The following is a 23,310-nucleotide window of genomic DNA, read 5'->3' as shown; positions in this document are numbered from 1 at the left end:
ACACATACACACATACACACACACAGTTGAAATCAGAAGTTTACATACACTTAGCTTGATGTCATTAAAACTTGTTTTTCAACCACTCCACAAATTTCTTGTTAACTTCTCTAGGGTAGGGGGCAGCATTGGGAATTTTGGATGAAAAGTGTGCCCAAATTAAACTGCCTAATACTCAGCCATAAAAGCTATAATATGCATATAATTAGTAGATTTGGATAGAAAACACTGAAGTTTCTAAAAATGTTTGAATGATGTCTGTGAGTATAACAGAACTCATATGGCAGGCAAAAACCTGACAAAAAATCCAACCAGGAAGTGGGAAATCTGAGGTTTGTAGTTCTTCAACTCTTGGCCTATCAAATACACAGTGTCTATTGGGTCATATTGCACTTCCTAAGGCTTCCACTAGATGTCAACAGTCTTTAGAACCTTGTTTGATGCGTCTACTGTGAAGTGGGGGGGGGGGGGGGGCGAATGAGAGGGGATTGAGTCAGAGGTCTGGCTGAGTGCCACGAGCTCAGTCTCGCGCACTCACGTGATAGTTAGCTCTGTTCCATTGCAATTCTACAGACATAGGAATTCTACGGTTGGAACATTATTGAAGATTTATGTTAAAAACATTGTAAAGATTTATTCTATACATCGTTTGACATGTTTCTACGGACTGTAACGGAACTTTCTGACTTTTCGTCTGCTCCTAGTGATCGCACGTCGTGAGTTTGGATTGTGTACCGAACGCGCAAACAAAAAGGAGGTATTTGGACATAAATGATGGACAAATATCGAACAAAACAAACATTTATTGTGGAACTGGGATTCCTGGGAGTGCATTCTGATGAAGATCATCAAAGGTAAGTGAATATTTATAATGCTATTTCTGACTTCTGTTGAATACACAACATGGTGGATATCTGTTTGGGTTGTTTTGGTCTCTGAGCGCCGTACTCAGATTATTGCATGGTGTGCTTTTTCTGTAAAGTTTAAAAAAAATCTGACACAGCGGTTGCATTAAGGAGAAGTGGATCTAAAATTCCATAACAATTGTATCTTTTAGCAATGTTTATTATGAGTATTTCTTTAAATTGATGTGGCTCTCTGCAAAATCACTGGATGTTTTGGAACTACTGAACATAACGCGCCAATGTAAACTCAGATTTTTAGATATAAATATGAACTTTACGGAACAAAACATACATGTATTGTGTAACATGAAGTCCTATGAGTGTCATCTGATGAAGATCATCAAAGGTTAGTGATTAATTTTATCTAAATTTCTGCTTTTGGTGACTCCTCTCTTTGGCTGGAAATATGGCTGTGTTTTTCTGTGACTTGGCGCTGACCTAACATAATCGTTTGGTTTGCTTTCGTTGTAAAGCCTTTTTGAAATCGGATACTGTGGTGGGATTAACAAGAAGTGTATCTTTAAAATGGTGTAAAATACATGTACGTTTGAGGAATTTTAATTATGGGATTTCTGTTGTTTTGAATTTGGCGCCCTGCAGTTTCACTGGCTGTTGACTAGGTGGGACGCTACCATCCCCCGTACCCTAGAGAGGTTAACAAACTATAGTTTTGGCAAGTCGGTTAGGACATCTACTTTTTCTAATTCATTTTTCAAACAATTGTTTACAGATTATTTCACTTATATCTGTATCACAATTCCAGTGGGTCAGAAGTTTGCATACAGTCAACTTAGTGTGCCTTTAAACAGCTTGGGAAATTCCAGAAAATTATGGCATGGCATCATTTGAGTCAATTGGAGGTGTACCTGTGGATGTATTTCAAGGCCTACCTTCAAACTCAGTGCCTCTTTGCTTAACATCATGGGAAAATCAAAAGAAATCAGCCAAGACCTCAGCTTTGCTGCAGGAGGGACTGATGAACTTCACAAAATAGACGGCTTTATGAGACAGGAAAATTATGTGGAGATATTGAAGCAACATCTCAAGACATCAGTCAGGAAGTTAAAGCTTGGTCGCAAATGGGTCTTCCAAATGGACAATGACACCAAGCATACTTCCAAAGTTGTGGCAAAATAGCTTAAGGACAACAAAGTCAAGGTATTGGATGGAGTGGCCATCACAAAGCCCTGACCTCAATCACACAGAGAATTTGTGGGCAGAACTGAAAAAGCATGTGCGAGCAAGGAGGCCTACAAACCTGACTCAGTTACACCAGCTCTGTCAGGAGGAATGGGCTAACATTCACCCAACTCATTGTGGGAAGCTTGTGGAAGGCTACCCAAAACGTTTGACCTAAGTTAAACAATTTAAAGGCAATGCTATCAAATACTAATTGAGTGTATGTAAACTTCTGACCCACTGGGAATGTGATAAAAGAAATAAAAGCTGAAATAGATCACTCTCTACTATTATTCTGACATTTCACATTCTTAAAATAAAGTGGTGATTCTATATGACCTAAGACAGGGAATTTTTACTAGGATTAAATGTCAGGAATTGTGGAAAAACTTAAGTTTAAATGTATTTGGCTAAGGTGTATGTAAACTTCCGACTTCAACTATATATATACACACACACATATACACTGCTCAAAAATATAAAGGGAACACTTAAACAACACAATGTAACTCCAAGTCAATTACACTACTGTGAAATCAAACTGTCCACTTAGGAAGCAACACTGATTGACAATAAATTTCACATGCTGTTGTGCAAATGGAATAGACAACAGGTGGAATTTATAGGCAATTAGCAAGACACCCTCAATAAAGGAGTGGTTTTGCAGGTGGTAACCACAGACCACTTCTCAGTTCCTATGCTTCCTGGCTGATGTTTTGGTCACTTTTGAATGCTGGCGGTGCTTTCACTCTAGTGGTAGCATGAGACGGAGTCTACAACCCACACAAGTGGCTCAGGTAGTGCAGCTCATCCAGGATGGCACATCAATGCGAGCTGTGGCAAGAAGGTTTGCTGTGTCTGTCAGCGTAGTGTCCAGAGTATGGAGGCGCTACCAGGAGACAGGCCAGTACATCAGGAGACGTGGAGGAGGCCGTAGGAGGGCAACAACCCAGCAGTAGGACCGCTACCTCCGCCTTTGTGCAAGGAGGAGCAGGAGGAGCACTGCCAGAGCCCTGCAAAATAACCTCCAGCAGGCCACAAATGTGCATGTGTCTGCTCAAACGGTCAGAAACAGACTCCATGAGGGTGGTATGAGGGCCCGACGTCCTGACCAAATACTTATTTTCACCATAATTTGCAAATTGATTCATTAAAAATCCTACAATGTGATTTTCTGGAATTGTTTTTCTCATTTTGTCCATCATAGTTGAAGTGTACCTATGATGAAAATTACAGGCCTCATCTTTTTAAGTGAAAGAACTTGCACAATTGGTGGGTGACTAAATACGTTTTTGCCCCACTGTATATACATACACATATATACACACTGAACAAAAATATAAACGCTACATGCAACAATTTCAAAGACTTTACCAAGTTATAGTTCATATAAGGAAAACAGTTAATTTAAATAAAAGGATTGGACCCTAATCTATGAATTTCAAATGACCAAAGTATGTGGACACCTGCTCGTCAAACATCTCATTCCAATATCATGGGCATTAATATGGAGTCGGTTCCCCCTTTGCTGCTATAACAGCCTCCACTCTTCTGGGAAGGCTTTCCACTAGATGTTGGAACATTCCTGGGGGGAGCTGGGGACTTGCTTCCATTCAGCCACAAGAACATTAGTCAAGTCAGGCACTGATGTTGAGCGATTAGGTCTGGCTCGCAGTCTGCATTCCAATTAATCCCAAATGTGTTTGATGGGGTTGAGGTCAGGGCTCTGTGAGGGCCAGTCAAGTTCTTCCACACCAATCTCAACAAACCATTTCTTTATGGACCTAGCTTCATGCACGGAGGCATTGTCATGCTGAAACGGGAATGGGCCTTCCCCAAACTGTTACCACACAGTTGGAAGCACATAATCGTTTAGAATGTCATTGTATGCTGTAGTGTTAAGATTTCCCTTCACTGGAACTAAGGAGCCTAGCCCGAACCATGAAAAACAGCCCCAGACCATTATTCCTCCTTCACCAAACGGGTGTGGCTGAAATAGCCAAATTCAGTGATGTTAAGGGGTGGTCACATAGTTTGTATATATAGCGCACCTTTAAAAAAAAGTTATGGTGTGGATCAGAAAACTGGTCAGTATCCGGTGTAACCACCATTTATTTGCCTCATGCAGCACAACATCTTCTCATAAAGTTGATCAGGCTGTTGATTGTGGCCTGTGGAATGTTGTCCCACTCCTCTTCAATGGCTGTGCAAAGTTGCTGGATATTGGTGGGAACTGGAACACGCTGTTATACACCTTGATACAGAGAATCCCAAACATGCTCAATGGGTGATACCAATACCATAACCCCATCGCAACCATGGGGCACTCTGTTCACATTGACATCAGCAAACCACTCGCCCACATGTGGTCTGCGGTTGAGGCCGGTTGGACGTTCTGCCAAATTCTCTAAAACAGAAATTCTCTGTTTATGGCAGAGAAATGAACATAACATTTTTCATGATACCAATTACACGCTTCCTCAAAACTTGAGACATCTTTGGCATTGTGTTGGGTGACAAAACCTGCATTTTAGAGTGGCCTTTGGTCCCCGCACAATGTGCACCTGTGTAATGATCATGCTGTTTAATAATCTCATTGATGATTACTTATTACTGTCAGGTGGATAGATTATCTTGGCAAAGTAGAAATGCTCATTAACAGGTAAGTGCAGAACATTTGAGAAATGTGTACATATGGAACATTTCTGGATTTTTAATTTCAGCTCATGAAACCAACACTTTACATGTTGCATTTATATTTTTGTTCAGTGTCGATGCTCTTTCAGATCTGGAGGAGAGGAGCTGTTCAAAACATTGAGCCTGTTTATGTGAAGAGAAGTAGATCTTACAGAGTAGGGGTAGGCAACCCTGTTCGGTTTCAGGCACCACACCTGACCAACTGAGCTGATTGATCAGTTCAATGATTGCCTAAATTCAACACACCTGGTCTTTCAGGTCAGTTAAATTAAAAACATGAAGTGCCTGCAGCACTCCAGGACCAGGGTTGTCCAACTCTGTTCTGAAGGGTGATGCTTTGTCATTAATGTTTCTGTATGATCACCGTTTCCCTCCTCTACGGCTGCTCAAATGGCACTAAGTGGGACAAAAAACACCCCTCCCCAAACCCTCATCCCTCTCAACATCCTCCTGGTCAATCTCCATGGGCAGAGAAATCCCAAATACTCAGTTATTTAATGTGTAGGTGTTGACCAATCAAATTGCATTTGGCCAACGTTAACCAACTGGTGTGGCGCAGCTCTGTAACAATATAAATTCCCCAGACAGAAAAAAGTTTACATTTTAATTTCACAATTTGGTATCAATTACAGATAGTACTACTGCTAATACATCATTCAGAAACACAGTCACCCTCGTCTGTGCACACAGTAGGTAAGGGTGGTGATGCCACGCCGTAAATATCCCTACACGTGATCTCATTCAAATCAATTGTGTAAAATTTTGCCCGATGCTTAAATTAATTAGATGACAGAAAACAATTTATTCACCCGTGCGAACAAACTTTTACAGGCCTCCCGAGGGCGCGCTGTCGGCTGTCAAACGAGTCACCAGTAGCGTTAGCTTTAACAGATGCTAACGTTCCTTAGCGAGCTGACGTTAACGAACACAGGGCAACTTCACTTCAATTCCACAACCTAGCCACCAGCTAGTCGCCATTTACATATACACCTGAAACTACCAAAAACAATGTTAATCCATAACTCTGCAACATGGAACGTTGTAAAATCAGCTTGAATCAAGCGTAACGTCGTTAGCTAGCTTCTACTGTTAGCAGATATGGTAAATGCTTCTTAACACATTGCTGAATGATGCCAACCAACGTATCCATGACAGCAAGACATGGTTGTTGACCTTACGCTGATAATAGGGCAGGCAGCTAGCAATTAGATAATCACATTAGCGTTGCCGAGTAATGCCAGTGACATCGTCTGTCAATAGCTATTAGTTAAGCGAACTTAACTGGCTAGCTGCTACCACCAAAAACACCTAACCGCGAGTCCCGCGTTCATCTGCCCCGCCAAACCCAGAGAAGTTCTACCCTAGGTCGAAAAAATATATTCAACCTAGGTTCTTCGCGTCTAACTTCGTTAGTTAGCTTAAAGTTGATTATGGTCCGCTTTGCTAACTAATCGAGTAAATTAGCTACTTAAATTAACACACCAAAGCTCGCGTTAGCTAGTTGACTAGCTAGCTACTACGTTACACTTGCCTGGCTGAATAACTTTCTCGTGTCTTCGTCGATAGTGCTGGTCCTGCTATCGAGGAGCTAGTCGTGTACCGTCTTAACCTCCTTATTCTAGTAGCTAAAATTTAGCTAATTTAACTTGAAAAACTGACTGCATCAACAGAACATGTCACTACTGTTTCAGCAGCAGCGTGAATTGTCGACCTCTCACCCTTCATCCAAGACAAGAAAGCATGAGGATATAGCGACACGCGCTGGCTAGATTACTGTAAACCACAGTATTTTACCTTCATGATCAACAACGCCCCAAAACGCATACACTGGTGTTCGATTTAAAATGTGCTGTTTATTGTTTTGTTGTTGTTGTATAACACAAGTCCGACCTAGTTAGGTCAGTTCCCATGTCACTTGAGAAATGACCAATTCACCCTGGTTTCCTTTATCAGCTTTGCAATGCATGTGTCCAGTTGGTTCTAATGCAGTAATCCAATGTTCAATTCAATACCACATCTCCAGTTCAAAACTGATCCCAACCTGTTTCATGACCATAATCCAGCACCTTGATTGTCCTAAATTGCAAACTTCCCACCTGTGTGTTGAGCCCATAGAGAGATAGAAGACTCATCTTTCTAGCTGTATCATTACAATGTCAATAACAGCATTGTCAATCTCTATTTTAAAGTAGTCCATTTTCTTCTTCACGGTTGGCTGATCCCTCCTGATGATCCGGTTGGACATGATTCCAACAGAGTCACCAGGAGGGATCAGCCAATGAAGTTGGAAATTCCATGAGGTTGACTACTTTAAAATGTTGGAAGCTTAATAGCTGCCCATGCTAATACAGCCTTTTGGCCACTAGAGGCCTCTATCATTCTCTGGTTGAGCTCAGAGAGCCATGTGACTGAGATGTGAGGGACTGGGGATCGACACTAGGAAGGGAGGCAGAAAGGATCCATTGAGGGCTTAAAGGACTGCACTGGATGTCCCCCTGGCGAAAAAGGAAGCCCCCTTGTCGTGGACGTTATACTGGAAAAGTTTCTTCTGGGTCTGCTGCCTGTCACATTGTCCTCGCCAGCACACTTCCACCTGAAACACACACAGTACGGTTCAGCTTAATGCGTTTAACAGTGCTCTTTCGCTCTCTCTTTTTTTCCACTCTCACACACAAATAATCTAATCCATCTGACTTGTCCGTGGATGTCCCTGCAGTAGCCGGTGGGGAGACCCTGTACTTGGAGTGTGAGGCTGCACAAGGCCCCTCAGGAGCCACTGAGCGTTCATCATCACTCTCTTCTTCTTCTTCTGCCTCACATCGCACCAACATCACCATGCTGCCCAGCAGATAAAAGAGAAAAGGGATAGTAGAGAGGAATGTGTGTGATTATTTGAACAGAGACAGACGAAAGAGACAGTGAGCTTGTGATACCGTGCACATCCCATGTCACACCGCTCATCCGCCAAAGCTCGCATCCACTAAAAAATCATGGTACTTGCCTACGGAGCAGCAAAAGGAACTGCCCATTTCTACCTTCAGGCTATGCTCAAACCCTACACCCCAACCCTGTAAATAGCCCATCCAATCTACCTCATCCCCATACTGTATTTATTTATTTAGTTGAAAATGAGAACTTGTTCTCAACTAGCCTACCTGATTAAATAAAGGTGTAATAAAAAATAAAAATTCAACCTGAACTCTCCGTTCAGCCTCCTCTGGTCTCTTGGCCCTCCCACCCCTACGTGACAGCAACTCCCGCTCATCCCAGTCCAAGCTCTTCTCTGTCCTGTTACCCCAATGGTGGAACCAGCTTCCCCCTGAAGCTGGGACCGCAGAGACCCTTCCCATCTTCCAAAAACATCTAAAACCCTACCTCTTCAAAGAGTATCTTAAAACATCCCACAGCCCCCCACCCTTCCAACTTTGAGGAAAAATTTACTTACTATGACTGTGTAATGTGGCTGTCCCACCTAGCTATCTTAAGATGAACGCACTAACTAAGTTGCTCTGGATAAGAGCGTCCGCTAAATGACTAAAATGTAACTGTAAAATGTGATACTGTATTATCTGACCTGTATCTGACCTGCAGCTCGGAGCAGACAGTGGCTCTGCAGTAATGACTGAAGTCCAGCGCTGCCCCAACACTGACCCCCAGACTCAGGACCACACTGAGGGCATCCACCAGGATCACATGGGGGACCCCACTCCTCACCTCCACTTACTGCCGACCTTACATTGTCCCGCACAAAGTCATATAGACCCCGCAGGCCAGAACTGGGATCTCTGTGGAGGTGGAGGGGAACAGAGAGATGGAGAAAGATTGAGGGGGCGAGGGATGAGAGACAAAGAAAGAAAGGGGACATAGAGGGTGAGATAAATGAAGGGGGAAGAGATCTTTTCAGATTCATATTATCATTAATTGCTTTGATTACATCAGAAAAATATGTATTGTTTTACACACTCATACAGGTCGAATTCCCGGAACCAGATAAAGTCTATGATATTCTAGGACCAAAATGCACTTTCAATGGAGCTTCTGCACTGAATGAACATGCTTTTTAGACCAGTAGGCTTGATCAGAGTCAACGCTACAGACAGGTACCTGAGGAAGTCCAGTGCCTGGGTTCCTTTGCTGGACTCCCCCTGAAGCAGTACCTCCAAGGATTCCTTTAGCCCCTCTATGAACACCAGCTGCCCTTTCTCCCTTGCCTGGGCCAAACTCACACCCTGATTAACATGGAACACAGTGAAAGAACCCATACAAAATGTAGTTAATACAGCTCCACCAAGCAACAGCAAACCATACACAACTGTAAAGACACATTTACTTGCACAGTATGTATAAGAGTGGCTGGGGGGGTTTAACCCAGCGTTTTAGAGGATAAGTATACTCACCAATCGTTGACTAATTGCACTGTAGTGACTGAAGGACTGCACAAGACCCAGGAAACACCTTACATCTGAGCACGTCTGGCCTCACCAGATTTAATTTTTGACCACTTATGAGAGTGCATCAAAGTAGTACACAACTTGGCCCCATATGTTCCCTCTATTACTAACTGTCATTGTTTTTCACCTAACACTACAATCAACAGCAATAATAGGAGGGAACGGTGTTAAGCACACGTTTCAGTCAACTAGACATCAGTCCACTCACATAAATCCTCACATCGTAAATAAAAGGAGAGGAAATGGTGAATGAGGAAGGACCGTCTGTCTGTTTGTCAGACACCAAGATAAACTCTCCCTGCAGAGAACAGACATAAATCCACAGATGTTAGGATTAGGCATAGGGATTTAAATTGGTAACGGTTAGGGGTGAGGTTAGAGTTACCGGCTTGAAGTTGTCGGGACTAGTATTGAGAATATTGTTGAGCACTGCAAACATATTGAGAAGGGATGAAGACTTATCTCATACGAATATTTGGAATGTCTTCTGGTGAGTTGCTAACTTATAGCTAGCTACCTAGTTAGCTAGATAAATACTAACATCGATTGATATAAATTACTTTATTAATAACTAGCTAGATATTAACCAATGACTGTATATATGTGAACACTTAACACTCCCAGGAAAATACATTTAGCTAGCACAGGCTGCCGATTGAGGCTATGTTGGCTAGATTGTTGACACGAATTTTAGCGTTATCCAGGACAAACCCCAACAGCTCAAAGTATTTTTATGTCAATAATAACCACATTGTTTAAAACAATTCCACAGTCATAGCCATTTCATTTTCCGAATGTTTGTTGTGAAAAAGTAGCATGGGTGCAAGATCGTAGTTTCTACTGCACGAAGAGGAGGGACAATCTGAGCATGTGAAAAGCGTTTCGACTTCTTCCTTGATGAGGTTTAACGGCGGTTGGCATCCGATAAATGTTGCATTACCGCCACCTACTAGACTGGAGTACAACTCCCTTAAACAAATACCTTACCATCTAACACTACACTCACCAAAAAATCCCTCTACTCTACTATTTAAATCTATTTAGTCCTACCTCAGGCCAACAACCTGAAAGGATGGGACACCACCACTTAACACACCCTGTAACTCTTCTGATGTCAAGTCTCGCACACCCAAATACCTCTGCAGCTGCCACCACAACCTCCATTTTCTGCAACTTACATTCCATCCCTGCAGTACAGTTTATAACCATTGCTATAAATGCTAAAAATCCAATCTTACTGAAACATATATAATTTGTTGGCCTATCCTTCTGTACTGGTACAGATCTACTACTCACACCACTCCTCTCAGGATCCCTCCCACCCCAACCCATCTTCCTCTCCTTTCTTCACTGCCTCAGCATATGACAACTTCTGCACTACTCTAACCCTGTAAAACTCAACCTGCCTCTCTCGCACGGGACATTTCTAATCCCCAGCCCCATGGGCACCCATACAATTAACACATACCACTACTTTCCCCAATGCTACACATTCCTTTGTCTCATGCCCTTCTGCACACTTCTCACACCTAGGAACCTCCCTCATACATACTGCTGCCACATGCCCATAAACTTGACAAATGTAACAACATAATGTATTCGGCACAAAAGCTCATACAGGATAACTTATATATCCAAACATCACTTTGTCGGGCAAAGACTCAACATCAAAACTCAAAAGAACAGACAATGACACTTCTGTGTTGCCACTCAAGCCACCCTGTCTGCGTCGTACCAAACGACGAGCATCACAAACACCGTCAATCTCCCCCTTCAGTTGGTCAACTTTTACATTTACTGCTACCCCAGTAATCACTATTTTCAATGACGTCCTTTGCTTGAGAGCAAAACAATTCAAATGTCTTGCTCCCATTTCGTTAAACGCGGAGCGCCTTCTTCCTCTGACCAGCAGAAATACAAACAATTATCACAAGACCACTTCTGGTTACCCTCGCCGATTCAACAGCACCCAACTCTGTTTTCACCCACCCTGAAACCACAAATGGATCAGCCAAAAGGCAAGGGTCTAATTTTTCCAAAAACTTCACTCCTAATGTCACAGACTCATCTTTATCCTGACCCTCGGTGCAAGGCTCGGCTCCGAGAACTTCACCACACCTACCACCTCCGATACTTCGACCTCATTCACTTCCATTTCGCCTCCTGTCTTCAGCTCACTCTACTTACACTTTTTGCTCTTCTTCTTTAAGGGAAGGGTTAGGTAAAATGGTTAGGGTTTGTGGAAGGGTTAGATAACATGCTAAGTAGTTGCAAAGTCGCTAAAAAGTAGTAAGTTGCTAAAATGCTAAAGTTGTCCGTGATAAGACCTTTGGGTTGCTCGACGTTTGCGTTATACACCCACCCATCCTAGTTTAAATTTTGCCTTAAGTAACAATATGTCTTATGAAACCTACAAAACATATCATACTCATTTGAGTGTTGCATATTTTCAGTTACTATGTTTTGTCTAGTCTATGAAACCAGGCTGTAACTACACATTTCTTTGTCTCATGCCCTCCTGTACACTTCTCACATCTAGGAATCTCCCTCCTACACACTGCTACAATATGACCATAAACGTGGCACCTAAATTACCGTAATAAGTTCGGGACTAAAGCGCTCATGGTGCTTGTTATTCTAACAACCCGCCGTACCTCTGGTTTGTTCAGCCATTCCTATGGGGGAAATTCATGCGTAAAAAAAATGGGTTTTGGGATAAACGCTGAAAATAAGGTATGAGGTTAACACAGGTTTAGGAGATCTTATAAATGTATATATATCAGTCCATTAACATGACCTTTGTGATTTATGAAGCCTTTATGTGCTTGTTTAGATTACATGAATGCAAAAAAAAATCTCTAAAAACTGATGCAGATTATCTCCAGTGGCGTGCAGTTTTATAAATAATCTCATGCGATTCTAACATTTGTCCATGAGGCTGAGAGAAAATGTTGCTGTTTTAAAGCTAATCTCCTGCAATTCTACACATATGGCCACATATGTCGCTGCATATAGAAAATTCTAGGAAATGTTCAGTAATTGACACAAGCTGTCTCCAATCAATCTCTGGTTGTGTGTTTGGAGGGAGGGGGGTATACTACAAAGCAGCATCAATGGGTTAGCTAGCTAGCTAAAGATAAACAACCAGAAATAACCACACATTTTCTTATTCATTAAGAAAAATCAACTTAGATATGTGTTTTTGGTTGTAGACTCAACTACATCATGCCAATTTAAAAAATATAAAGTTAGTAATATTTATGCAAGGTACAGTAGTTGACTAACTGATCTTGCTTTGTTGTATACCCTCTGAGCCTGGGGAGGCTGAGTTCTGTAAATCTAGATCGTACAAAACCTATTATTTGAACTCACTCAGATGTAAGAAGCTTGTGGGAATGTCAGCATGGAAGATCCACCCATGAAATGCTGTTTTTTGTTTTTTTTTGTCTAAAAGACAACTGAGGAAGGTTTCGATCCATCGACCTCTGGGTTATGGGCCCAGTGCGATTCCTCTGCGCCAATCAGCTACAAACCACTAAGATTGACCCAAACCCACAATCCATGGCTTAGAAAGAAAGTGCCTTATCCATTAGGCCACTGGGGCTTGATGACACAAGTACAGACTGAAAGAAGCAGTGAAACTGTGATCCCCTGCTCCATATGCTTCCCATGCCGTATGTCTTCGTTCTGGGGTTATGAATAGAAAAGTAATCTTTAGATAGCCACACAGAAACCCACAAGAAACAGTTCATGTTAACAGAGAAATTGTTTTACTTTATTGTATAGAAACAATTATTTTGTTTATATCATAAAAATATAAGCATTGAGTATAATTTCACAGTTATTATAGTGCATTCGAAAATAATTCAGACCCCTTTACTTTTTCCACATTTTGTTACGTTACAGCCTTATTCTAAAATATATATTTTTTTAATGTTCGTCATCAATCTACACACAATGACAAAGCAAAAACAGGTTTTTATAAAATTTTGGACATGTAAAAAAATTTTAAAACTGAAATTCATATTTGCATAAGTATTCAGACCCTTTACTCAGTACTTTGTTGAAGCACCTTTAGCAGCGATTACAGCCTGGAGTCTTCTTGGGTATGACGCTACAAGCATGGCACACTTGTATTTGGGGAGTTTCTCCCATTTCTTTTCTGCAGATTTCAAGTTCTGTCAGGTTGGATGGGAGCATTGCTGCACAGCTATTTTTAGGTCTCTCCAGAGATGTTAAATCGGGTTCAAGCCATGGCTCTGTCTGGGCCACTCAAGGACATTCAGAGACTTGTCTCGAAGCCACCCCTGCATTGTCTTGGCTGTGTGCCTAGGGTCGTTGTCCTGTTCCTGAGCGTTCTGGAGCAGGTTTTCATCAAGAATTTCTCTGTACTTTGCTCCGTGCATCTTTTCCTCAATCCTGACTATTCTCCCAGTCCCTGTCACTGAAAAACGTCCTCAGCGTGTTGCTGCCACCACCGTGATTCACCGTAGGGACGGTGCCAGGTTTCCTCCTGGCATTCAGGCCAAATAGTTCAATCTTGGTTTCATCAGACCAGACTTGTTTCTCATGGTCTGAGAGTCCTTTAGGTGACTTTTGGCAAACTCCAAGCGGACTGTTATGTGCCTTTTACTGAGGAGGGGTTTCCATCTGGCCACTCTCCAATAAAGGCCTGATTGGTGGAGTGCGGTAGAGATGGTTGTCCTTCTGGAAGATTCTCCCTTCTCCACAGATGAACTCTGGAGCTCTGTCAGAGTGACCATCGGGTTCTTGTTCACCTCCCTAACCAAGGTCCTTCTCCCCCGATTACTCAGTTAGGTTGGGCGGCCAGATATAAGTTAGAATCTTATTGGTTCCAAACTTCTTCCATTTAAGAATGATGGAGGCCACTGTGTTCTTGGGGACCTTTAATGCTGCAGACATTTTTTGGTACCCTTCCCCAGATCTGTGCCTCGACACAATCCTGTCTCGGAGCTCTACGGACAATTCCTTCGAACTCATGGCTCGGTTTTTGGATGATCAATGGAAACAGGATGCACCTGAGCTCAATTTATTTAGAGTCTCATAGCAAAGGGTCTGAATACTTATGTAAATAAGGTATTTCAGTTTATTTATAATTAAGAAATTGGCAAACATTTCTAAAAACCTATTTTCGCTTTGTCATTATGGGGTATTGTGTGTAGATGGATGAGGGAATTTTTATTTTTTTTAATCCATTTTTGAATAAGGCTGTAACAACAAAATGTGGAAAAAGTCAAGGGGTCTGAATACTTTCCAAATGCACTGTATGTGTTCAATATATCCATGGTGAAATAAGATTTTTGTCCTTTTAGAATGTTCAATGGTAGCTGCTCGAGTGACTGTTTGTTTTAAAATCAAGTATCCTCATTGTGTCTGAGACTACACACTTGAGTTGGGTCACATTCATTTGCCAGTGTTCAAGTTTGCCGCGCATTTACAGCCACTGTTACGTAACTAACTATAGTATCCACCAGATGATGTGAGGTAGTATGAAATCACGGCGACCAGTAACCTAAATAGTCTGAAATGGCTTACTCTCCCAGATCAGCGCAATAGATGAAGGAGAAGAGAAAAGAAAGCCATTTTGGATTATTGAAATACAGACCAGGGTTTTTGATGAATATTTCAGCTGCACTGTTATGGAAGAATCCACCTTTTATGTTTTGCAACTCGCCAACAACCCACTGACGATGGATAAAAAGTTCAGTATGACTCTGTCCACATGAGTATTATTTCATTGTTTGTCAGTACATTCTTTCAGCCTCCAGTTCCAGTACATTGCAACACTCTGTTTTAGCATGTATACTGTATGTCAGTATAGTCCTGTACAGTGATAGAGGTGTGGCGATGTTTGACCCTGGGCTTAGGGAGTGCACACCTTGGCTGTCCGTGGTCGTGTCCTACAACCACTGGGGTCGATGGTCGGTAAGGACCGTGTACTAAGGGGGCTGTACATAGGACAGGGTTGCGAAGGGGGGTACATGTCATCCTCCCACCTCAGTACCTTACCCCTGGGCCTGGCCCCTATCCGGTTGACAACAGGTGCTTTGGGCACCTTGTAGAGGTACACATCATAGTGGATCAGGGGACTGCAGGGGGGCCTTGGCTTGGCGTTTTTGGGACGGTAGAGCTCCATCTCGATGGTCACCTCGCCCTGTAAGAACACACGCACGCACACATACGCACATACACACGCACACACACATACAGTACAGGGTTGGGGAGGAACTGATTACATGCAATCAGTACATGTAATCTCATTAAATAAAAACTGTAACTGTAATCAGTTACGTTACAAGAAATATATTCCACTCAGATTACAGATATATATTTTTAAACTAGATGATTACTTCTTGGATTGCTTTTAAATCAGAAAGGATGCAAAACAAATACATTATGACACCTTTCTGTTTACTCAATTACATTCAATTAAGCCTTGAAAAAAGGTGAAAGTTTAAGTTTGTTCCACCTGAGCGAGTCTGACCACAAATCAGAGACCACTATAACACACTAAAATGTGTTTGATGGATACTTTTTGTCTCTTCTAATGCCTCTTAAGGGGAAAGTAATCCAAAAGTAACTGAAAGTAATCCGATTTATGTTATTGAGTTTGGGTAATCCAAACGTTATGTTACTGATTACAATTTTGGACAGGAGGTAACTGGTAACTGTAACAGATTACATTTAGAAAGTAATGTATCCCACCCTACACATAGACACACATCTGTGTGGTTACTTATACCTAAAACGGTTTTCTACAGAAATGAAACGCCAACATAAAGTTTCTTAATAGGGCATTGGGCCACCACGAGCCAGAACAGCTTCAATGCACCTTGGCTTAGATTCCACAAACGTCTGGAACTCTATTGGAAGGATGTGACACCATTCTTCCACAAGAAATTCCATAATTTTGTGTTTTATTGATGGTGGAGGAAAACATTGTCTCAGGCGCCGCTACAGAATCTCCCATATTGGGTTTTATATATAACGCTAAGCATGATTGGATGTGAATTGCTTAATTAACTCAGGAACCATACCTGTGTGGAAGCACCTGCTTTCAATATACTTTGTATCCCTCATTTGCTCTTAACAGCTACCCTTTCCTTCTACCCGTAACCTCCATTCCAGCCGTACACTGATCCACACAGGATAACACATCAGAGAAAGGCCAAAGGCCAATCATATTATCTTTTTCCCCTCCCTCCTTTCTTCGGGGAAAAGGGGGAGTAGGATTGGCCTCAGTGTGGTAACGTATGGGCACATTTCCATCAGAAAGGCTTCTCTGATGATCGTCTGCATTCCAGACGTCCTCATTAATGAACCAGAGTAATGGCAAAATTGTTCAATCAGACATAACTCACCCGCACCCTGCCTTTAAGTTTCAACACTTGCTTCCCAAGCTGCTTTGTGAGCTTTTCTGCAAGTGTGTGTGTGCGTGCGTGCGTGAGTGAGTGCGTGTGCGGGCGTGCATGCTTGTCTGTGCATATATGTGTTTGCGTTGGCCAATCCTGAGGCTCCCTGTGGAATTCACACACCATCGTTCCACCACATCCTCAGCCAATGACAGTGTGCGGATGAATCCAACATCCCAGCAGGCTTTGGGAGGCAGAGAAAAATCTTGACACGCCCTATTTGTGCCCTCTCTTCACCCCCTGCCCCTCTCTCCTTACCTGAAGTGTGCCCTTCCTCTCTCCTCTCCAGATAAATTATTTGGTAAAGGTGAGCAGGAGTGCATTCATTGTCAGAACATTGTAAAAGCGCTATAAGAACAGAAAGTGGTATTTAGGTCAGCTAAAGAGAGAGAGGGAGTAATGTAAGAGGGTTATGTGGAATCAGAGTGTATTTAACATCAACATTTCATGTTTTCCTTAGATGACATTAAATCTGCATAATGCATTCTGATACATCATTTTCAGTACAACGCGATACAGGCTGGCTGTTGTGTGTGTGTGTGTGTGTGTGTGTGTAAGAAAGAAAGAAAGGAATAGAGGTCCTCTCAAGCTTGGACCGTAGCGACATAATTGGTTTCCATGGCAACGGTGCCCCCTCTGTCTGAGGCTGCATTTGTAAAGACCCTCCAGCAACAGGGAGGAGAGGAGCGATAGGAGAGAGATAGAGGAGAGAGAGGACTGGTGGAACGATGTGAGGAGAAATCTAGAGAGTGGGAATAAGCCAGAAAGAGAGGGGGAGAGGTTGATGCCAGAAAGAGATATAGAAAGAACAAAAAGGAGCAAAACGGAAAGAGGGAGGGGTGGGGGGTTGTATGAAAATATATTTAGAAAGGGTGACCGGGTTTTAGAGGAATAGTGATAGACATCTATCTCAGTGCCCAGCTCTCTCAACCACACCATCACCTCTTGTCCTGTGGTGTGATGAACACTGTGCTCTCTCTTCCCAGAGACAAGCCTGAACACACACACACACACATACACACACACACACAGAAACACACACACAGTCAAACCCAGAGTGGCCCCCAGGGAAGGGAGGCTTTCTGGTTGAGTCCTCAAGTGTCATTGGTGTTGATTGGAGATAAAGTGGAATATTAAAGAGATGAGGGTAGAAACATAACAGATTCATTGGAGAGTTCTTCGGTCTGCTAAAATGCCAAAGAACAATCCTTAATGTAACGGACGTCAAGCTCTTACTTAGGAAGTACCACTTTCTACTGATTGGTCTCACACCAAGGCTGGAACCCAGGCACAATTGAGGAGCAAGTTGCTTAGCTATAGCTCATGCAGGCTGATTGATTTTATATTCTCTGTCCATCCCAAGGACACACAAATGTTTCAGCTTTACATATTCTTCAGAGTGTGAGTGTGTGTGTTTGTGCGAAGCCGTTAGGTTTTCTCCTTTGAACCATGAGTGCTATGTGTTGTCTTGCATACCCGCAACATAACAGAGACTAGGGGAGAGAGAGAAAATGTGTCAATTGCTGTTGTAGCTGCTTGCCTGCTGTTCATTCCCATAGCCAAACTTTTCCTCTGTAGTAGTTTGAATATTTCTGTCGCTATTGATGGGAAAGGGGCCCTCCATCCCCCATCCACCCAACCAAAGGCCCCACAGCTTAAGAAGGGCCCTACAATACCAGACTCTGTCCAATCAGTCTAGAACTCTCTCAATGATCACTCCGACAAAGGCATCGCATCGGAGAGGCCTTCTTCGAGATTCATTGAGAATGCAGGGAAGGTATGAAAAATGATGTGTGAACGGGGAATGTAACAGAGGGTGGGTGGGTGTGTGTGTGCGCGTGTGTAAGAAAAAAAGAGAGTTATGTGTGTGTTTGGCCTTCTGAATAAGGCTCTTTCTGACATGAGTGGTGAGAGAAGAGTTTTTGTTTTGTGTGTTTCAGCTGCAGTTTTGTGAGAAAGCAAACTACAGGATCCATGCAAGCTGCAGGTAGTGTGTGTGTGTGTGTGTGTGTGTGTGTGTGTGTGTGTGTGTGTGTGTGTGTGTGTGTGTGTGAGAGAGTGAGAGAGTGAGAGAGTGAGAGAGTGAGTGAGTGAGTGAGAGAGTGAGAGAGTGAGTGAGTGAGTGAGTGAGTGAGTGAGTGAGTGAGTGAGTGAGTGAGTGAGTGAGTGAGTGAGTGAGTGAGTGAGTGAGTGAGTGAGAGAGAGAGAGAGAGAGAGAGAGAGAGAGTGCAACCCAAGGAGCTACCAAGCTGTAATAAGCCATGCAAGAGTTTGAGAGGGAAAGGGACAGTCTTGTTCAGGAAAACACAGGGACAAAGGTGTCATGTTAAAAAGGTTTATTTCAACAATTGTTAGATTTTGTTCTCTGTTTTGAAGTCTGTATTCCCAAAAAAGTACAAAATAAAACAAGTACATCAAAGGATTAGAAATCACATCAATGAAAACGAAGACACATTGTGTTGTTTCTTTTATATCAATCCAAGCATTTTTTCCATATATTTATACATACTCACTTAATTAGTCAGACAAACATCAAAACCTCTCAGTAACTTTTATATTTTTTACAATGTTTAACTTCTTTTTTTAAACTCCATATGATTTTTTTATTTTTACAAAATACACCAATGCAGGCAGGGGAATTATGAGTGTATATGTGAGTGTGTGTTTGTACATATGTGTGTTTGTGTGTTTTGGTGTGTCTGTTTGTGTTTTCTGGTGTGTGTATGTGCGTGCGGGCAGGGGGTAAGGGGGAGCAGAGTGACAGCAACGAAGGGGCAGGGCAGCGAGGCGGGGGAGCGTGATTGGGCGTAAGGGGTCGCTATAGGCGGTGGCAGGTCGGGGAGGAGTTTCAGCTGGGGTGGTGCGTTTTTTGTTTTTTTTTCCAGCGGCGTGGGCCGCTTGGTGGCAGTGTTGCCGTGTTGTAGACGGTGGTTGGCTGGTGGTAGCAGTTGTAGGCGTGGTGGCTGGGATAGAGAGCAGGACTGGAGCTCTCATCCCAACCCAGGCTTCTACATCATGTTGTTCTGCAGTGAGTTTACCTCAGAGGAGTTCTCCTCGCCCAGTACCTTGTGGTTCTCGTGTTTGGGGGTCAGGGAGTTGTGGATGTTCAGGGAGTCATCCTCCTTGGGCACCGGGGCCTTCACGGGGTCCTCCAGCTTGTTCTGGGCATTAGGATCATCCTGCCAGGGATGGACGGACAGATGGACGGAGGGAGGAGAAAACACGGTTAGGCCCACCCAGTCAGACCACCCAAAACTGTTATAAACCAAACCCTTCTTCTAGTCTCCCATGTGGTCTTTTGTTGCATCCTGTCATAGGGACCGTCACAGCATTAGCCAATAGATGGCCTTCAACCTCTGAAAATATCAATTTATAGCCCCTTATAGACAGACCACTGCTATTGCATAAAGTCATTCCCCTTAAAGAGATGAGAATATCTGAAATATCACCTTAACATCTCAAGATATTTGAGCCTCTAACTCCACCTCTTACCACCCCTCTCCCCTCCATCCCTCGCTTTACTCCGATTTAATATATTGTTTGGATATAAATATCCCAAAATCCCATATTATCCTCACACTACCTGACTATCCGTCAATGGAAGAGAGCTGCGAGGAAGCTAACTGTTTTAAAAAAAAACATTGCACAGTGGCTAACCAATTGTTTCAGCATCATGCTCACTTTGCACATTTGTTTTGGTTGAAGGGACATTGAGGTGATTGGAGAACTGTATGAGTGACTCCCTCCCACCCTTCATAACCCACCAACAAGCACCCCATCCAGGCCAACCAGGAAGCGCATGCATATCCACATGCAAGAACCTCCCCCCCATCACTCATCCAGCCCCCTTCACCTCGCTACTGTCCCAATTAAAACACAATGAGCTGTGCCCCCATTGGCATTAAACACATTGTCTGTGGAACCACCTTCATACATACCTACAGTACAGCTGGAGCTGGAAAAACAATGCATTAAGAGACAACTCTGTTTCACTTCAATTCATGCTTTTGGCTGCATTTAATTAAGGTCAAGAACAAGAATGGATTGGCATTCATTTGAATCTGTTTTTCCCAGCCTGTTATCCTCATTAATATTGCATAGCTTCATCGACCCTGCTGTGTTGAGGTAGAAGTGTCTGTCTGTGCTCAGGCTGACTGACAGACACACGCATGCATACACACATACATACAAACACGCGCATATACACACATGAGCACGCACGCACACACACACATACACACGCAAGCGCACACACAGGCACGCGCACACGCACGCACACACACTGCAGACCCTGAGGGCTGTGCCATTACGAAACAGAGCTGAATGCTTGTTATTCAATGGCACACAAAAGGGGTGGCGAGAGCATTTACCCATTGGCTGATGGCCTAGATAGTAACTTCGGGCAGGACGTGGGGATACGTCACTTCCATGGTTACAGGATAGGGGCCATCTTTCCTTCCGTCAGCGTGAAACTGGAAAATGTGTTGTTGTTTGCTGTTGTTTTCCATTGTATTGGGGAACGAGGGTGAGAGGGACTTTGTGGGGAGTTTTTGGAACAGAGATATACGGGGTGTTGAGATGAAGATGAAACATGGACAGATCTTTGTATCCTTCCTTCTTTGTGTGTGTGTGTGTGTGTGTGTGTGTGTGTGTGTGTGTGTGTGTGTGTGTGTGTGTGTGTGTGTGTGTGTGTGTGTGTGTGTGTGTGTGTGTGTCCAGAGTTGATGTGAGTGTGTCTGGATCTGCATCTTTGTGTGCATGATATAAAACGTGTGTGTGTATCTGTGTGTGCGTCGTGGAGGAAGGACACGAAGAGGGTGGGACAGGACTGAGTCAAACGATTTGTTACAGATAGAGAGCCTCAATGCTCTTCACTGGCATGGCACAGTACAGTATGGCTCAGCACAGCACAGCAAAGCACAGCCTACGGGGCAGGACTGGACAATAGGGACACCGATACTATACATCCCGGCCTTTATTCCACAGGTCTGGCAGTGTTATGAACACATGTCACTATGTATCAGTCTAACCCTTCCATAATCACTTCATCAATTTAATATTAATTCAATCAATACAGAGAACATACACATGTATTAATTACTCTAAATTTAGACTTTTACTTATCCTCATTATCATTTTGTCAATTGACTGAGTTAGAATGGAATTGACACAAGCCAAAGTTCAATACATGCTGTAAATCAGCATGGTCCATAAAAGGACAAGTATTAATGTTGATAGGAGATTAAGGGTAAACGGATACAATCCACTGTACTCGGTCCATGTAATGCTGAAAATAGAGAAACTATTCTCCCTCCAACAATATTTCACTCTCTAGTTGTATTATCTGTGTTTCTGCATATATTATAGTGTTTTTATACATGTTGGAGTGTGTACCGTTTCTGACCGTGTGTTTATCTGAAGAGAGAGTTTCTGTCTAGCGAGATTCCTCTGGTTTCAGTCTACTGCAGTGTTTTCTCTTCTGCTAAGAACTCATGTGGGAAGGGTCGATATCCCCTTTCTGAAGGACCCTACAAGGACAACAGTGTACTGCTACAATGTTTATCTCTGTGCCATTTAACCTAGATAAAAGTGTACATTTCATATTTTAAATTATGTTTATTTCGTAGTTGTTATTTTAAGAGCCCACAATATGTAAAGATATGGATCATGTCTAAAATCAGCATTTACTCGAACCCCTTAATGGATCATTTCCGGATAATGGCTAACTTAATTTATAAACGGACTTTAGATCAGCACTTAGGAGTAACAGCACTAGGTTCTGAATAGCCAAGTTTAGGACTGTGGATTGGTCCGTTGAGTTGAGAGAGGGTGACTGACAGGGTCACAGTACAATGAGAGCCGTTTAAGGGAGAGGGGGCGGGCCATCTGAGGGGGTTTATCTTACCTCACTGTCGGGCTCCTCTTTGGTCTTACACTCCCAGGTGTATCTGCTCATGGTTTTCTGGGGGGGGGGGGGGGCAGGAGGAGAGGGTTATACTCCTCAAAGATACATAACATCCTCAAACAGAGAGAGCGAGAGAGAGAGTGTGATAAAGAGAGAGAGGGAGGGAGACAGAGAGAGAGAGAGAGAAAAACAGAGAGTGACAGAGAAAGAGGTAGTTGGATAGAAACCAAGAGAGTTGGCGGTAGAGAGAGAGAATGAAAAAGCAGGGAGAGAAGACCTACTAAGGGGAACTTCCTAAGGATGATATCTGATATTCCCAGCTCACATTGAGAGGTCGAGACTGTCTTGCCCATATAAGGACACCGAAGGATTTGTCTCAGTAACTATGGTGCTTTGTGGCCTTGACATTACCATAGTAAATGTTGGATGAAATATTTCTGAGGGTAACGTGTTGACATAGAAACACAAGGGTTTTAGTTCATGAACTAGACGGAGGGATTTGAGGTATTGGTATTATTAGTTTATGTTTTCGGAGCTTTTTTAGTAAGAAGTATGTCTCTATGGTGTTGGCTGTTCTCTGCAGATGAATCTACATAGTATTTTAATGGACCTTTTCTCCAGATACTCTGTACTGGTGCTCTGAAATCGACTCGTATGAATAGAGAGATGTACAAACACACTGACTGTGGACCTGTGGATGTAAACTGCAAACCCAGGTTGAGACTCAAAGAGCAGAGATT

The 23,310-nt window shown here is 42.9% G+C and overlaps 2 protein-coding genes and 1 pseudogene across 9 annotated transcripts in view; all 3 read right to left on the bottom strand.

Moving 5' to 3' along the window:
- The window catches only part of LOC139364915 (sterol regulatory element-binding protein cleavage-activating protein-like), a 39,372-nt gene extending 32,874 nt beyond the window's left edge, over nt 1-6,498 (bottom strand). The window contains exon 1 of the mRNA XM_071102143.1: nt 6,313-6,498. The gene's annotated coding sequence lies outside the window, so the exon portion shown is untranslated. The remainder of the gene's footprint in view (nt 1-6,312) is intronic.
- Nucleotides 6,499-7,251: 753 nt separating this feature from the next.
- On the bottom strand, nt 7,252-9,671 carry LOC139376986 (elongator complex protein 6-like; annotated as a pseudogene).
- Nucleotides 9,672-18,986: 9,315 nt separating this feature from the next.
- LOC139364875 (chondroitin sulfate proteoglycan 5-like) overlaps nt 18,987-23,310 on the bottom strand; it is a 33,014-nt gene continuing 28,690 nt past the window's right edge. For 4 of the 8 annotated variants that reach the window (XM_071102057.1, XM_071102066.1, XM_071102083.1 and 1 more), the window contains exons 5-6: nt 22,571-22,627; nt 18,987-19,844 (exon numbers count right to left, since the gene is read on the bottom strand). In XM_071102057.1, the coding sequence (XP_070958158.1) occupies nt 19,674-19,844; nt 22,571-22,627 (228 nt within the window). In that variant the 3' untranslated portion in view covers nt 18,987-19,673. Of the gene's footprint in view, nt 19,845-21,035; nt 21,138-22,570; nt 22,628-23,310 lie in introns of all 8 variants that reach the window. The other 4 variants (XM_071102101.1, XM_071102074.1, XM_071102110.1 and 1 more) reach the window with 2 other exon arrangements.

Source organism: Oncorhynchus clarkii, chromosome 2 (genome assembly GCF_045791955.1).
Source record: "Oncorhynchus clarkii lewisi isolate Uvic-CL-2024 chromosome 2, UVic_Ocla_1.0, whole genome shotgun sequence".
In the NCBI taxonomy this organism is placed as follows: Eukaryota; Metazoa; Chordata; class Actinopteri; order Salmoniformes; family Salmonidae; genus Oncorhynchus; species Oncorhynchus clarkii.
The sequence above is the reverse complement of the archived record's forward strand: the minus strand, read 5'-3'. Positions and strand labels throughout refer to the sequence as shown.